At 39.8% G+C, this 17,714-nt stretch overlaps 2 protein-coding genes and 1 long non-coding RNA gene across 3 annotated transcripts in view; 1 reads left to right on the forward strand and 2 right to left on the reverse strand.

Annotated features, from left to right (window-relative positions):
* The window catches only part of pid1 (phosphotyrosine interaction domain containing 1), a 36,085-nt gene extending 32,144 nt beyond the window's left edge, over positions 1-3,941 (reverse strand). The window contains exon 1 of the mRNA XM_015029583.1: positions 3,677-3,941. Coding sequence (XP_014885069.1) covers positions 3,677-3,706 — 30 coding nt within the window. The 5' untranslated portion in view covers positions 3,707-3,941. The remainder of the gene's footprint in view (positions 1-3,676) is intronic.
* On the forward strand, positions 57-3,333 carry LOC106945705 (uncharacterized). The gene is made up of 2 exons (XR_001424618.1): positions 57-3,089; positions 3,176-3,333. It is a non-coding gene; the product is annotated as an uncharacterized LOC106945705 (long non-coding RNA).
* Positions 3,942-8,504: 4,563 nt separating the features above from the next.
* dner (delta/notch-like EGF repeat containing) overlaps positions 8,505-17,714 on the reverse strand; it is a 57,997-nt gene continuing 48,787 nt past the window's right edge. The window contains exons 8-13 of the mRNA XM_015029582.1: positions 16,093-16,326; positions 12,388-12,510; positions 12,189-12,302; positions 10,054-10,185; positions 9,721-9,967; positions 8,505-8,964 (exon numbers count right to left, since the gene is read on the reverse strand). Of these exons, the coding sequence (XP_014885068.1) occupies positions 8,853-8,964; positions 9,721-9,967; positions 10,054-10,185; positions 12,189-12,302; positions 12,388-12,510; positions 16,093-16,326 (962 nt within the window). The 3' untranslated portion in view covers positions 8,505-8,852. The remainder of the gene's footprint in view (positions 8,965-9,720; positions 9,968-10,053; positions 10,186-12,188; positions 12,303-12,387; positions 12,511-16,092; positions 16,327-17,714) is intronic.

A 17,714-nucleotide genomic window follows, 5' to 3' on the forward strand; every position in this document is an offset into this window, starting at 1 on the left:
ATATATATATATAAGTAGTAATAATAAGTTTAAAAAAGAGAAAAAATAAGTAAATGAGGAACAATAAGATAAATGTCCTCCTGAGACAGGCATTTTTAATGAAAAGACGAACCACATCCCTTACAAACTGATTTACCAAAAAGCATCACAATCAGGAAATTAAGTCTATTCACTGGATACAAAAAGTCATAAGTCACCTGGGTAAAAAGGAAGAAATCATATGCAGACTTAAAAAAAAAATAAAAAATGAGATGAGGGAAGTATGCCAGTCTGCTTGTGGATTCCTTCACTCGCTGAGACCACACTCAGCCTAGCTGTGCCTACAAACAAACCTCAGACAGACGGAGACAGAAACAAAGGCAAATAAAGATGGCCACTGACAGAAGCTGCTTTTGACCGTGTTTGACCTCAGGCAGCCATTTCTGCATCGTCAGGTCACATCTTCTCATCGGCCCCATATGTCACATTTAGGTGCTAAAAGTTCAGGCCGCGGCTGCTGAAATGGGAAGGGAGCACATCTGGCACCTCAAACGGGAAGCCACGCTCGCACGTCTGCGTGCGCATGTAGCTTTTAGCTGAGGTACGGGCACACAAGTGAGTATTTCTCAGACCGCTTGTGCGTGTTGTGCAATTTGTCAGTGAACTTAAATGGACTCTGTGTAGGAGAGGAAGGGCCCCCTGAAACTGACCGAAGGATGTGGTCAGCGGAGGAAGAGCGCGCAGACAGACGGAGAGAAAAACAGGGAGGCATGATGCAGCACCAGCACAAAGGCGCAATAATTCTCTGCACTCCATAGCCTGGATCTCCTGACCTCCTCCCCCCACCCCCAACATATCCATCTAGCTCTTTTTACCCTCTTTTCTTTACCCACCAGAGTGTGAGACAAAAATGCAGTGAGACATCAGGTGTTGCTATGGCAACAGAAAGAGAGAATATCATGGATTGTGTAATATGCGGACAAAGACAAACACATACTGAGCAATTCCGGTTTGATTCTAAAGCTCCCTTTAAGTGCATGTGCTGGGAATTACAGACTTTCCCACTTAAAATATTCTGTAAAACCAGTTTAAAAAACTCCGTATGAATGAGTCAAATTAACGACAAGAACAAGAGAAACAAACAAAAGTGTTTTGTAAGGTTCCAGCCACAGCTGGCCCTTCAGGAGGTGAACTGGTGGGACTGCTTATCGCATTTTTTTTTTTTTTTACATTCCTATTTCTTTTTCAAGGTTTCCCCACAGCCCCAAGTCACAATTACAGCTCAGATGTTAAACACAAAGTTAAAATCACTCCAGCATGGCTTCTGCTTGAGGGTTTACAGATTCCTGATCTGCAAGGTTATCTTTCAGTCTTCAGAGAGCGCTCCACATGGACTTCTTAGTCTCTCTCAGATCAGGGAGAAAGCCAGGACAATTTGTTTGACTTTACCTTTAAAATATACTTCAGTTGAAGTTCAAATATATAAAGCATTTGAAAAGCTTGTACTGTACAAAAATCTACATAAACTTCTCGTAGTGAACTTATGCTCCTCTGTTTTCTCTTTGAAGCTGTAAGCAGGATCTGTCAAATGGCTAAATAAAGTCAAACTAGGTAACAAAATGTTATGCTTCATATTTCTACCCACTTTGACTAATTATCTGTTTATCTGACCATCTGCCATGTTTCAATCATATTTGTCTTCCAGTGTGTCACAGATTCAGAATGTATTAGATAAAATACAGCTTTGGGTTTATATTCCAAGTCTAGAATTAAAGAGTGAAATTTTAAGTGAAATTTTGTTTTTGTTTTATCGCTTCACTGGATGAAGATGGGCGTTAGTAGGGCTTAAATAATGCTCAGCATTTCTATTTCTGACCATCAAGTAAGGGTGAAATAGACTCCAAATTTTCTCACAATATATTTGTGATGTTTACAACAATATGTTACTATAAAAAGTACCTCATATTTATTAACGCCGTTTAGATGTCCATCTATTCCTGCATACAGTCAGAGGTCCACAAATATTGCTCTAACAATATCATGCCTTTTGCAATCAGCATAACATAAAGAAATAATACTAAATAGTACCAAGCAGTCATTTGACTTCATCAGAACTTCACTTTTCATATTTTTATTTATTTGGAGCCACTCTCCTGGAACAAACGGTGGAAAAAGTATCTCAATCAGAAGAAACAATCTTAACCGTAGTGTAAGTTTTTCTAGTTTGTAACCAAAATACTTTTTTTTATCATAACAATTGAAAGTTATTTTAAATATGTTCATTTGCATCTTTTTAATGGTTTCTCTTTCAACAAAAACCGTTTAAAATTTAATTATTTATATAAATCGGTTTACTGACAGATGTGAAGATTTTTAGAAAACAGTCTTATTTTATGCCAGTTCCTTTTGTTATTTGCAAAGTTGAACATTTTTACAATAAAAATACTTGCTGATTAAATTACTATTAGAACTGAAGCAAGTTATTTAACACATATTCCAACCACATAAAAATGCAGAATAGCTATATCTTGAAACATGTAGAAATTACAGACACTTTTCTTTCAAGAACATATTCTCGTTTATTATGGGTCACTGAGTGTACTCGAATATGAATAAATCTGTCATGCAAGATAATGTGGAAGAGTCAAACAAGAATGATTTGGTGGCGCTGTGCGGCAATATCTTGTTGCAGTGAAAGGCCTGGTTAAATATGGTATGATTTACTTGCTCATATGAAGCTGTGACAAGAAGACAAGGACACACAATTAAACGCAGAAAGAGGTAAATAAACGCTGTCCAGAATCCCCTGACTAGGAACATTTTTTAAATGATGGGCTTCTTTCAGCCGCGTTCTGGAACGCGGTTGCTAGGCGACGGGTTAGCCTATCCTAGCGGCTCCAACCTGCACGTTTTACCGTGAAGCGCAGATTTCTGTTTACAGGGATCTACTGTAGCTTCACATCCGAGGGGAAGAGAAACAAGCGGAACTAAATGGTCCATCCTCCTGACGCCTGGGCAGGAGACGGAATTGTGCAAGTTCACTTGGCAGGCACTTCGCAGGCCGACATCTGGAGAGCATTACGTGTGCAACAGAGACGTGAAGCCATGGGGTCGGTGCACAGATTTACCCCTGGGTAACGAACTACGTGTCATCAGTGGATCTTTTTACTTCGCTCTTCTTGTTTTGTTTCTTTAGCTTTCAGCAATTTGACACTAAGATTAAAATGCTAAACTAGAATTTAAGCATCCTGGTGTGAGCAACATGAGGATAAGGCCGTAAGTTCAGCTACAAAGAGATGGATGAAAACAGCGAAGAAGATAAAAACGGCGTCTTTAACATAACTTTAAAATGCATGTGTTTGACTTTATGAGTTCAAATAACCTCCAGCTGTGGATTAGCAGAGGAATGCAGCGCATGAGACACGATAGTTTGATGCACTCCTGCTTGCGTAACGTGGATAGGTGCCTTCAGACCCGCTAAACCCTCCGGAGAGACCCAGATGTTTCATTTAAACGCGAACTCTGAGACAGGGATGTGGATTAAAACTGTGCGCTGACCGCCATCTGTAGCCGCTGAGAAGACGTAGTTTCAGGTTTGAGCCACGCACAGCACAGCGGGGCTGAGTAGCTGTTACCACGGCTCCATTTACTCCTGCCCTGCCGATGAGAGGTGCCCCACCAAAATGCCTGTTCCTACCTGCAGCCGCTCCGACGCAGGTTGCCACATATTAGCAGAGTCGCTGGTTCTCTGTCTTCACTTCTGGGTTTTCTCCTCCCGCAGTCCAGTTCACATCTGTTGGCTTTAGCAGCTTCCCTCTCTGTCCCCCTTCGCTGTGGTCGGCTCGGTAATGAAGGATGTGTTGCTCCGCCTGGATGTAGTTAACACATTTGCCAGCAGGTGGAGGTACCTGCTGTCCTTGTTGTGTTGGTGCTGCCTTCAGGTTGATGTAGAAAATCCAGCTCCCACACAGTGTGTGCCTTACTACTTACTAGTTATAGTGTGATGTAAAGTTTGTTCATTTTTTACCATAATAAATACAGTTTATTTATACATGGCTAATTCATAATAAGCGTTTTCTCAAAAAACGTTATGTTTATTTAAATGGAATCCAGTTTGGTACAAAGTAATTTCACGTCAGTTCAATTTATTGCAGTACAATATAATTATATTGTCAGATTAAGGGTATTAATTAAAAAACAACAAATGGGTCACACGTCGATTGCTGTGATTCAAAGCTAGTCATAAAGTAGAGAGAACAAATCATTTTTAGTTGGTTTTCTGTGTGTTTTATCTTGTTTAATTTTGGAGGGGGGAATCTTTTCATGCTGTTTAATTCTCAACGAACTTCTGTAATCATATTTCACAGAAAAAACTTTTGATTTTTTTTTTCTCTGCAGGATCTTTTTGAAGTGGTTGGTTTAAGGCCTGATTTGATCAATCACCCCCCATCCCCCTCAAGATTAAAATCTGGTGTAATAATTCATGTAAATTAACCTGATTACATAACAGTTGCATAAGCATAATGCTAGTAGCAGTATTTGAAGGCCTTAATTCTTTAATTCTCTAAAAGTTGTTTGGGAACAATGAAGGTTATGTTCACAGATTCTGATCACTTAAGCTCTTAAAAATCCTTTTCACCTGATTGTTTGCAATAGGGATAGATATGATTCTAAAAGTGAAACTTGTTTGCTGCTGTAAAAAAATATATTAATAATAAAGAGGGTTACTGAAAAAACTGTTTAAGCTAAATACAACACAAAGTGTCACTGTGTATTTCTTCTGGTGCAGGAACCTATACAGCTGACTGTGCTTAAAGCCAAACAGTCTGACCCTCTGCAGCATTCAGAGGGCAAAGGTCAAGCGCAGTTCTCCAGAACAGACCATAAGTAAAGGTGAGAGCGAGGAACATCTGTTCCTCCTGGAACGAGTGTCTACTTGTCTCCGTACAAAACATACCTAGGTGTGCACAAAGACACGGCAGTCACAGTCTGTGTTTAGCCATGTTTACACGCGGGAACATCTGGACAAGGCCTGGGGTCAGCCAGTGTGTTCCCATCACTGGCACTCCATAAAAGGCCTTTCCCATGGCTCGCCCTCCAGTGTGATGGCTACAACTCTGGAGTATAAGAAAATGAACGCCGGAGAGTAGCACGGAAGAGATTCTAGTTCCACACATGCAATGAAATAAAATTCACTCAGGACACGATGAGATAAGACTATGAGCACTTTATTGTTTACATAATTCAACATAGATAATAGGTAATCATGTCTTAAGTGTGTCTGAAATGAGGAAAAATAAATAGTGAGATTTTCTGCACTCAATAGCACGCTGTCCGACCGTGAGGGGAAATGACACAGCTGCACAGACAGGAAGCTGTCCACTGGCAGAAACACACAAGCACAAACAGTATATTCTAGAATAGGTACCATCATTTTCAGTCTCCTCTTTCTCTTTGCCGTCCTCACCAGTGGTTTTAGAGAGCCCAATCTCATAAAGAAACATACATACAGAAACTACTCAGCACTGCCGGTATGAGAGGTGAATTTGTACACTGGGATTAGCAGGTACACTGTGTGAAACCATCTATTTTTCTGTGCAGTGAGAAATATATCCACCTATTATCCTATATATCACTGAAATACATAGAGTAGGTTTGTAGGGTAGTTCTAGTAGACCCATTTAATTTACTATTCATACACCACTGAGAAACTTGTATAGAACAGGACGAATATAAAAAGAAAAACCCTGTGTGACTAGTATTTTATACACGTTCGGATTTTGTCGACTAACCACGGCATACCTAAAGAAAACATTTGGCACAGTCTCGACAGAGAATAATACGTCTGCATTTACAGAGCCGTCCACAGTTATTGGCACTCCTCTTAAAGATGTCAGAAAGCCTTAAAGCATATTTATTTTTTATTGCAGTGGCATAATTCAATACTGAAAGACTAATAATGGGAAAGACGGGAGAACGTGTCACTTGGGTGGAGGAGACATGGGTAGATCTTTATAAGTAAGAAATGGCAAACAGATAATACTTGGTAAAGCTTGCCCATTATTAATCAGAGCAATAATTTCAAAGTTTCAAGTGAATCAAAATGACTCGATGAGGACTGAATACGCCACCTGGAACAGCGAGCAGAATGATACGGGACGAGAAAAAACACCTATCGTTCACTGTTAGAGAAATGTAGCAAAGAGTAGCTTCTCTTGGTCCCCTGGTTTCCGTGGTAACTATTTAACACAAATTGAATGCTTATTGGTTGTTTGAGAGGGATGACAGGAAAACACTTTTTCTGTCTAACCGCCACAAACAAACATGTTGGAAATGGGATTAACAACACAGACTTGAACTGGAATAGTTGAACAGATTTGATAAAGGTGTATGAAGATAAAGAAAAATAAAGACTTAAGCAAATGTCCCTCATGTCCACCCCTGAATATTGGCGGCTCTATGCCTCTTTCTCTTCCAAACAACTTATTAGTGAACATGGCTTTTTGAACTATGTTAAATATAAGATTTCAATAAATCTTATTGAGCCTCTCCTAGATAAATTAAGCCAGGTCACAACTGAATCTTTCAACTGCAAAAATAATCCAAAACCTAAGGCCAAATCAACCCAGAAAGGCAGTTACCAGACACAAAACCCATTTTCTTCTACTCTCCTGTCTTCAAATGGAAAACTCATAGAATAACTACGGTGAAGTGAGGAAGAGAGGGCACGGCAGAAGACCTAAGACTCTACGCAATCTAGAGAAAACCTGCAGAAGTAATTCCCAAAGTTCTTTCTTTTTCTGTGCTTCAACCTCATGAAATGTTAAAGATTAAGTTGTGTTCTCTGGAAAAAAAAAAGAAGGAGGATTTGAAAAGTTTCACCGCGAAATGGAATACAAAATAAACTTTCAATGTGCAACAAAACATGAATTTCTTTTAAGGCATTGAGTAAACTTTCAATGGTGGCGCAAATAACTGTGGGAGGCTGCATAAAAATCAGAGCAACAACCAGTTACAAAGGGTTTAAAAATGTTGAAAGGAGAACACCAAATTTATTCATGCACAAAGTAAGGCAACCTACTGCAGGTGTTTACATTTTCTGATACTGAAAAGAAAGTGAAGTGTGGCTAATTCTAAAATACTCCAAAGTACGGAGCCCTCCAAGGGACATGGGGAAATTTTTTCTTTTGCGTTCCCTCGCAATACTTGTGTGTTCCTTCTCAATAATCTACTGATCAGTTCATGCAGCATAATTGAATACTGTAAGCCTTTCTTACGGTGGCCGCCATACTTTCTGCTTTAATACAAGGTTATATAAGGTTTTTCCATGAATGTTAATATCTCGTGAAATATCAGACGTTTTATATCTTTTTCTTTAGTATAGAAAGGCACAACAAACCTATGATATAAACAGAAACTTTCCGTAAGTACTAAAGAAATAAAATACATCTAAACTATTTAGACTATTTCTGAGTTATTATCGCGGGGTAATCAGTCATCTGACAGTTTTAATTGTGTCTCTGTTGTGTTCGTAGTCTGAATGGTTTAAATGGCAGCTTTCTGTGCCGTTCCATCTTAGCCTTAACAGACATAAACATGCAGTAAATAAATCGATTTTTCAATCAGTTTTTTGCACCAAAGCGTTAATAATAATAAACACGTTTTCAGTGAGGCTTTGTAAGAGCCATATGAATGAAATAAGTAATTATTGATATGACAGAAGCAGCGGCTTTGACACCTGGTGGCGGGCGTGTCGATGTGGGCGTGACTGTCATCAAGTGTGAATGGGAAGATTACTGGTGTGTTGGCTTTGTGTGTATGAGGAAGCGGTTGAGCGGGGTGATCAGTCCTCGCAAAGTTTGGAGCATGATAATCTAAATGGAATAAATCGATCATTGTGACAGAACAAAGAAGAGGTTAGGAGTTGATTGATACACGGACAGACAAGATTCCCCGAGTTAACCCAGTGCGGCCCTCTACCACCACTAGTTTGCCGTGTTTTATAATAATAAAACGTGTTTATTATTATTAACGCTTTGGTGCAAAAAAACTGATTGAAAATCGATTTATTTGCTGCATGTTTATGTCTGTTAAGGCTCAGATGGAACGGCACTGAAAGCAGCCCTTTAAACCATTCAGACAAACACAACAGAGATACAATCAGATGACTTATTACCCCGCGATAATAACTCAGAAATAGTCCAAATAGTTTGGATGCATTTTATTTCTTTCCTACTTACGGAAAGTTTCTGTTTATATCATAGGTTTGTTGTGCCTTTCTATACTAAAGAAAAAAATATAAAACATTGATATTTCACAACGAGATATTGACATTCATGGAAAAACCTTATATAACCTTGTATTAAAGCAGAAAGTACAGCGGCCACCGTAAGAAAGGCTTACAGTATTCAATTATGCCGCATGAAGTGATCAGTAGATTATTGCGAGTGAACGCAAAAGAAAAAAAAAATTCCCCATGTCCCCTGGAGGGCTCCGTAGGTACCAAAGGACCGTTGTTGATGCTGTCTACTGCCTTTATTTGTTGGACCTCCTCCTACAGATCGTCTGGTTCAGACTAAAATCAACTATTTATTGGGCAGCAGAGGGTACTGCAAATGCTGCTCAGCATCTGTAACTTAAAAGTAATGCAAAGTATGCTACTACAAAGCCTTATCCTCAGGAAAATAGATATGGTATCAAACTCCAGATTTGCTTCTTTTTAGCTACGCCATGTTTCTTTTATTTCTTTACATTCAAATGAGATTTTGCTGTTATGTTTGTTTTAAGAAATACTTTCATTTTTATAGACATGTGAGTTTGTATCTGCGTATGCACTATACATACAGCTTGTTATGGTTTGAGTTTGTGGACTTTTACAAATCCTTTGTCTTAATGAGGGTGACCAGAGGTTTGTCATCTGGACTGTAGTCCTCGTAGGCGATGGGGGTGGCATCATACATGGCAGGCCGAGACTTCTTTCCAAATCTAACGAGAGAGCGTAAAGTGGTTAGAGGTTGGAGGACATGAAAAGGTTTGACTGACAAACAGTCTTTGTGTAATTCACTGATTAAGGTTTTGTGAGTAAGACAAATATTAGTAATTGTTGATTTTCAATTTGTCTTCAAAATTAAAGTTGGACATCGTCTACAGGTTTTAATGTTTCGTTTATGGGGAGAATTGAACAATCTTCAAACACATTCACGAGGTCAGACAATGATGCTGGACGAGAGACCAGGCTCGCTGTCGCCGCCCTAAATCTTCCCAAAGATGTTCTGTTGGTTTATGGTCATGGCTCGGTGTGGACCAGTCAAGGTTCTCTAAACCAAACTCACCTGTTCGTGTCCTAGTGGATTTTGCTTTATGCATAAGTACTCAGGCACATTTTGTATACTTTGTAAATTATGATCTTGAATAAAAGCATAGAAAATCTAAGACCCTATCCAACTCAGTTGCACATTTCTTTGAATGTGAGTATGTTGTTTTTACACTAGCTCATCACAAGTTTGATTTTTTTCTATCCAAAATGATCAACGGGTTGAAGTGAGAAGATTAATTTTAAAAAAAAAACATTCTTCTGAAATTAGTCAGGCACTGAAATAAAAGAGGTAATCATTCTAATAAATAATCAATACCATTTAAATAGACCAACTACAAAAGGCAAAAGTAACATAAAATCTGAAAGGGGATTTGATTTAACCCTTTTAACTCTCCCTCCTGTTAGTCACCATAGTTTCCTCATACCTGGCATGGCGGATGGAGGCGATAGCATTGCTGAACTCGCTGTCGATGCTCCGGCAGTTGTAGAACTCCTGGTATGCGTGGCGCGATGATCCCTGGTACTCGATGCGGCTGATGCGGCAGATGCCCACTATGAGGATGATGAGCATGAGGACGAATGCCACACACAGCGCTCCGATGATGATGTACAGCGAGTGGCGAGGCATGTTGGTCAGGGTGTCCTCAGTGTGCGCTGGTTTCCACTGCAGGTCTGAGGCACACAGAGGAAGGTCCAAAGGTCTCTCCATGAAGTTTTGATTGATAGCTTAAAAGACTTTTTTTGACAAGTCGACTTACGGATTTCACAGCTGGGGCCAACCCACCCAAGCGGGCAGTGGCAGGTGTATCCGTTTGATTGGTCGATGCAGGTGCCACCGTGGTGACAAGGGTTGCTCTCGCACTCATTGATGTCAACCTCGCACTCCTCCCCTGAAAAGACAGTTAAGGTTACAGTCAGAAGTGAGTGGCACAATAAAACCAAAAAGTGGATGTTAGGCTGCTGCCCTGCCTACCAATATTCATTGCCTTCCAGACATTTTCTCTTTTCTCACTCTTGAAAGGATTAATTGCTCTATTTGGAGTTAAAGTAAAATATTTTTTGCCATCTGGATATGTGGTGCTAGTTCAGTGATATGTGGTGCTAGTTCAGTGATTTACAGAATGATCAGTGTCTTCCCACTGAAGACACTGATCTTGTGGGTTTCTAGACACCAAGAAACCCACAAGCAAAGTGTGTATTATGTTAGGTTGTATACCATTTTCAAGACCAACTTGAAAATGGTGTAAAACCTAACCTAATTACCTCTTAAAACCATTAACTTGTAATTAAAAGCATTATTTACCAAGAATGGAGTAAGTTACTCAGACTTCTCTGATGACCTGACAGAAAACCACCGCTGGGATCATAATACAGGCCGAGCAATGACTGTACTTACAGGCAAAACTAAAACAACGACATCCCACTACCTATCAGAATATTCACAATCCTCTACACAGCTGATGTTTAGAGTGAACTGCATCTCAGCTAAGGGGGTCATGCAGAGGATAGTGAGAGGAGCCAATTAAAGTGGCTCAAGCGTCTAGTTAGGAGACCCAGAGAAAGCCTGTTGGCCTTGATATTCCCCTGGAGGAGCCGGTCAGAGGGAAGACTGCTTAGATTAAGCGGAAGATAGATTGATGCATTGACTGATCCTTATTGAAAATCAATGAATCAAGTTTATTTGTATGGCACAGTTCAGCAGCAAGGTCGCTCAAAGTGCCTTACAAAATAAAAGCACACAATACAAAGTCATAAAAGACACCATGCAGTCACAATTGCGAACACCAGCAACAACCATTACATTTTGATGAGTGCCATCATCAAAATCCTCGATATGTAAGAAATATCTTGTTTAACTTTTCATTTATTATGGTTCAAAGCACAAACAGTTCAGTGTATGCTGTTCTTCCTGAAGGGTTTTTCCTTTTTTTCTCGCCTCGTCAGATTCGAAGTGTGAGACTTTTTTTCGGCTTTAGCTCCCAGCGAGCTCCAGGGTGAACTGCTTGGTGAGGTGAATGCAACCCCTCCACTGTTTTGAAGAAAAGTTATTTCATTTCTAGAACCAGCATTTATCTTGATATTAACCTCCACTCGCTGAATCTTCATTTGTACCGGCTGAAATCTCTGCATAATGCAGAGGTGGTCATTGTTTTGAGTCATTAGTAGAGTTGACCCTGGGTTGATCTCGGTATTATTCCTCTCCAGAGTATAAATCTATTTCTACCAGTTGAAGTCTTTGTATAATACTGCTGATGTCCCCGGTGTCGGCCCAAGGCATCTTGTTCTGGTTCAGCTTGGAAATGGAGAAAATAGAGTAAAGTAAAAAAAAAAAAAGTCCCACGGTTCTTAGATCTGGGTATATAAAAACTGGGTATGTAAAATAACTTTAACAGGCAAAGCCATCATTCATTGCGTGATCTAGTTAAACTGGTTTGGACTTTTTGTTCTTTTAAGTTTATGATTTTTTTTTAATTTAGTCTTTTTCTTTCAAGAATGTGATTAGATCACAAGGTGTTTTTTATTTATCTGAATTAAAAAGATTTTAGCTATTCCATTTTTTCTGATGATTTTGGCTATTTTACATCTCTTTGGGTTTCTTCAATTCCCCTGTGGATTACAATTATATTTTAACATTTTTTCTGCATTTCATTTACTGTAATGTACCATTTATCTTATGTTGTAAATTTGCTCTTTCTGTGCAGTCTGATTTTTTTACTTTCGAGCGAATATGAATGTCCCTACATACCTTTAACTTGATGCTATGAAACCTGGATTTCAGGATGTTTGCATTCTATTCTATGCTATTCACTATATTCTGTGTCTGTACTCTTTTCCCAACATCCACAGGCCTCATAAAGTCATTCTGTAAACCATGCGGGACATTATTGCATACCTACATATCCGGATGGACAGGCACAAGAAGCATTAAGTCCACTACTCTCACATCGACCGCCGTTCTGGCAGCGTACATTCACGCAGGGATCCTTGTAGATCTCGCAGTGCTTTCCTGCAAATACACACATGAAGTGAACTTGCACCAATTCGTTATGCAGGTTGTGAAAGTGTAGAAGTTGATGTACGGGTGTGTGTACCTTCAAACTGTGGCGTGCAGACACACTCATAGGCATTAATGAGATCCCTACAGGTGGCGTAGTTCTGGCAGGGCGCAGACAGACACTCGTTGAACTCCTCCTCGCAGTACAAGCCATGGTAGCCTGGAAAAGGCAGCCAGTGGTGTTATTAGAGTCTTAAAAATCATACAATACTGCCATTTTGATTTTTTTTTTCCAGAGCAGAAGCTGTGAAGTGCAAATTCTATTTTTTTTTTTTGCTTCATTGAAAGTGTTTGTAAATGAATCTTGTTAGCAGCTGCAAAGTGTGAAAGCAGCTTGTCTACTGTCATTTACATTTCACAGCTTCCCAGAAGTGTCAAAGCATTCATCTGCAGGAGAAAACACCTCTTGGCGTCACGTTAACAGGCTTTCTCCTTCATGATTCGTTTGCCTCAAGACTATTTTTCTTTATCCAGTCTAGCCATGACACCATTGATGACTTCATGAGCCCTCTCATTGTACGGAAAGTGCAGATAGCAGGCAGGAGGCAAAATATTCTGCCACACCATTTGATCAGCATTGAGGCGACAGTTTCATTGCAGTTTTATATGCAGTTCACTGTATATCCATAGGATGGCAGTTATGTGCTGAGGCACTATGAGCCTGCAACAGCTACAAATAGCAGGTGAAAACAATCAGAGCCTATATCGGGTTTTTTTGTTGTTGTTTTAATATCATAAAGTGTGACATGAGCAAAGCCTCTTGTTCTCAGGTGCAGCTGAGTGCATCTTTTTGTTTGAATGTGTTAAAATTCTTATTATTGAAATCTGTGGAAAGTAAGAAAAAAAGAGAAAGGAAACTGTGATGCATATAGTTCTTTGCAAAAGCATCTATATCTCTGCAACATTTCAACACTGTCACATTACAGCTGAGATCTGTATTTTATTGGAATTTCATGGGACTAACCAAGACAAAGAAACACATGCACTGCCTGGCCAAAAAAAAAAAAAAAGCTGCAACCACCTTTAACTCTGAATGTAGCTCACATTCACTGTGGCATTGGCTTGATATGCGTCTCTAATGTCACAAGATTCATTTCCATCCAGTGATGCATTAATTTTTCACCATCATCTTGTATTGATGGTGGCAGGGTCCGGCCACTCTGCAAAACCAACTCATAGTTTGACTTTGACCTAGTCAAAGTTCAGATGTAAATCCAGTGGAGAATTGGTTTGTAAAGACATCCCCAGAGGACTTGTAGCTGTAATTACATTGAAAGATGGTTCTTCAAATCCACACTCCAAATTTCAGATCTACACTCATGAAAATAAAATAATAAATGAATAAAAATAAAAGCTTTCTTCAACTTCAGATCTTTACATTGTTTCGTATTGGTCTATGGCATAAAATTCCCTAAAACTAAGTTTAGGGTTTTATTTGCAGCATGACAAAATGAAATAGTTCAAGGTTCTTTTGCATTGCACTGTAGCGACCTATTTCCATCATGTCCCGTTCCTCAACTGTGTCCCATTGTCTGACTGAAGGTTCAGCGATGTCTCCTTGGGCCCCACTAATGTGTGTTTGAGGGAAGGAAGAGACACGGACTTAATGAGAAGCACAGCTAGAGCCTCTCGGGTCTCCTCTGTGAAATGCCAGTGAAATGTCAAGTGCCTTTCCAGGACTCGGCCTGTTGTCTGTGAGCAGGCTGGTGGTTGCGGCAGCCTCTCATGTCGACTGGATTACACGAACTGGAAGAAGGCTCCTTCTACATTATCAGCTCTCTCTCAAACAGACAAATTAGCAGAACTCAACACACACGAAGGCTCACAGACTTGCATTCTCGCACACCAGCTGATGTTGTTGTGAGCCGGGGAGACGATTTTACCTCATGTTGTCTGTGTGTGTTCATTGGAGAGACCGGGACAATAATTACAAACCATCAATTTCTCCAGTCTCATGAAAGAGGCCCTTGATTGGACGGCAGCATCTTCACATGCAAAGCCGCATATGCACACACACACACACACAAGGACACACGTATAAGGCACCTCACCATGGCAACCAGACAAAAGAGGATGAGAGGGAAATGAGGTGAGGTAAACAGAGGGAAGACGAAGAAGAGAAAGGACAAAAGGACAAGCGGAACAGAAAAATTAAGGAATGGAAAAATGAACCAAAAAATAAATAAATTATAGAGGGGGAGACATCGGAACAGTTGGAAAGCAGCAGATGGAAAGATCCTGATGTGCTGAATTTAAATGAAATCATTCAAAGTTGTTTTTTTTTTTTTTTAAATGGAAATGGAAACAATCCACGTTGCCTGGATAATTACCAAAACATCTAAAGGACAACTTTAAGTCTAATTTATCATACATCACCACTATCTGTACATCTTTTTTTTTAGCAACAGAAATGACAAAAGAAGCATCTGTATTTCTGATGAGTGTAAATATGAGTCAGAGAGGGAAAGTCTGACTGCTGTATACACTCCACTGACAGCTTGTACAAACTGAGAGCACTCAGGGCAAAGTGTCAAATTATGTTTATAGGCCACTGAGAAAGCCATCCATCCCGCCATCCCGGCAAGGTAATTGCAAGACGATGGATAATGATAAGTCATCATTCCGCCCAATTTATTTGATCACAGAGGCATCGGCTTCACAAATCATGCCAGCTAAAAATACCTCATCTCTGAGCCAGGCAGTATTTCCTTCTACCAAGCCGCTGCTACCAACCAACGTCTTTTCTGATACAGCAAGCCTTTATCAGCTGTTTTAGGCTATATTTAGTTTATGCTACGTCAGACCAACCTAAACATTTGGGATGTGTTGCGAATAAGAAGATGGATTTCTGAAAGAAAGTGTCATATAAAAGGCTAATAGTTGCAGAAAAATAAGCTGAGAGCAATAAGATATTAAAAATACTTCACATAGTAAGTTGGAGAAACCACATAAATGTTTCAAGTGTATTTAATCGTCAATATCAAACTTTGTGAACAATAATGGTGACATCTTTACAGAGCTGCGTCTCAAGGGTTTCGCACAGCATCGTATTACAACTTTGTAATGCCTATTTTGTAGGTTTCTGAATAATAATAAAAATGTAATGTTCAGAACAGTTCATTCTATCTTTTCTATGGACAACATCTGATCAAAATCCTTTTTTTTTTTTTAGAAATAAGCCAAATACTACAAACCAGGTTCAAACTTAGAAGTAAAGTCCCTGCTGTTTTGGTTTAGTTTGATCATGCAAAATTTGATTTAATATTTTTGGATGAAAGTTTTTGTTGAAAAGGGAAAATACTACGTGGTTTGCATTTCTTAAATGAATTAGTTTTAGCTAGACATGAAGCCATAATTTGCCTCCAAACACTGCATGTTGCATGTTCTCTCTAGTTCTTGCTCAGCTTTAGCACAAACATGACATACGGTTGTTTGAAAATGTCTCATATTTCAGAGTCGAAAGAGCCAGTTTAACTGGTGAAAACGTGGTTGTAGTCGTGACAAATAAAAGCTTCGTACTGTAACAAATAAGAAAAGAAAAAATAGTGAGCCACACCACCATACACTTTGAGATGTAAGAGGTTGAAGGATGAAATCAAATTTGCAAAGTCACACATATTCACTTTTATAGCTTAGGTCAGGGTCTTCATTTATCAATACTAACGGTGTGACCTTTGGCTTCAGCTGGTTATGCTTACAGCTCAGTGGCATCTTCACGTCGATGCTCATCTGTGCAGCTTACCTGGAACACACAGACACCTGTAGCTGTTGGCCACGCTGCGGCACACGCCGTGGGCGCAAGGGTTCAGGGCGCAGAAGTCCACTAGCTGGGCACATGTGGGGCCGGTGAAACCTGCTGTGCAGCTACAGCCGAATCCCAGGGGCCCGGGGCCCTGGCCGTAGCATGTGCCGTTGTTATGACACGGGCTGGAGCCACACGGATCCACCTTCTGCTCACATGTGGCTCCTTGGTACCCTGTGAGATGTTAGATGGGTGGAAGAAAGACACAAGTGGATTCTTGTGCGCACAGCTGAAAGATTGCTCAAGTCCTCGCAAACCGGAACTAGCAGGGCTTAGAGATGCCTAATCTTTTAGCTGATCATCTACGGCAGGAGTCTCCAACCAATCTTAGCGCAGGTTGAAATTAAACCAAATAAATTGCATCTTTATTATGGGCTTCTTGCAAAATAAAGTACATAAAGATACAGTTCAGTGGCTCCATATTAAATTGTCTGTGTTTCTAAGCGTCATGAACGTAACATAACGAAAGCCTCATAAAACTGGCTATAAGTGGTGGCCTGAAAGACAAAAATTGGCTTTTTGAAAGCAACATGAAAAAACTGGGATGATTTCAAGCACAGCCAACATAATGACAGGGCGGAGGTTTCGCTAATGTCTCCATCATCTTGTGCATGATTATGTTTTACAGCATTAAACTGCTCTCATGTGTTTTTTTCCACTGAAACTGGTCATTATACTATACTTGCACAGCGTGTGCAGCTGATTTGTGACGTAGCACAAGGGACTGAGAGAAAGTTTAACACAGTTTTATTAAAGTCTCATCTTTGCTCAAATTTGTAAGGCTCATTATTCTGATTTCTGTTGTTACCATTTTGGGTATTGCTGTTTTGTAACATCTCATCTTTGAAATTATATTCTTACGTTACTTATGTTGCTGTTTAAAATATAATTTCCAAACAAATGCGTTCATTCATCTACACTAAATCAACAATGAAAGTGTTTTTGTTTGTTGTTTTTTTAATCATCCATAGTCTTTAGTTTCTCATAGAAACAGTTTCATGATTGTGAGTCTATCTGTTGGAGAGGGTCTCCTCTGTGAAGAACCCGTCTCTCATTTCGATAAAACCTGCAGACCTTTTCTCATTATCATCCGAGTCACCTCTTCTCTGCTTCTAAAAATAACCTCTCCTCCTCCCTTCTCCTCCTTATCTGTTTTCCCCTCTGTTTCAGGAGCCGCCACTGTAGTGCAGAAATGGAAGCGCTCAAATGGCGCGATGGAGTGTGTGTGTGTGTGTGTGTGTGTGGGTTCTCTGATTTAAAGAAACACAGCAGTAAATCCCCTGTGCTGAGTGCAGAGACCGTGCTCCGTTGAGCTAATGAAGAGATTTCTCACAAGCATCCATTGATCCGCATCGCGATATTTCACTTTGTGTGGAGAATGTTTGTCATTTAGTCGGTCTTTTTGTTTTATTTTTTTTCCCTCCTTATGTCAATGACAAGATTTTACTTTATATTCTCCCTCTGTGATGCCAAATAATGAATTAATTGGTTGCCCACCAGGGTTTGTTCTCTTGGTTTGCTTTGAGCTTTTCTGCTTTGTTACTGGACTTCTGCTAATCTGG

The sequence above is a fragment of the Poecilia latipinna genome, unplaced genomic scaffold, assembly GCF_001443285.1.
Source record: "Poecilia latipinna isolate Pla-1442-1.1 unplaced genomic scaffold, P_latipinna-1.0 Scaffold157, whole genome shotgun sequence".
Taxonomy (NCBI): domain Eukaryota; kingdom Metazoa; phylum Chordata; class Actinopteri; order Cyprinodontiformes; family Poeciliidae; genus Poecilia; species Poecilia latipinna.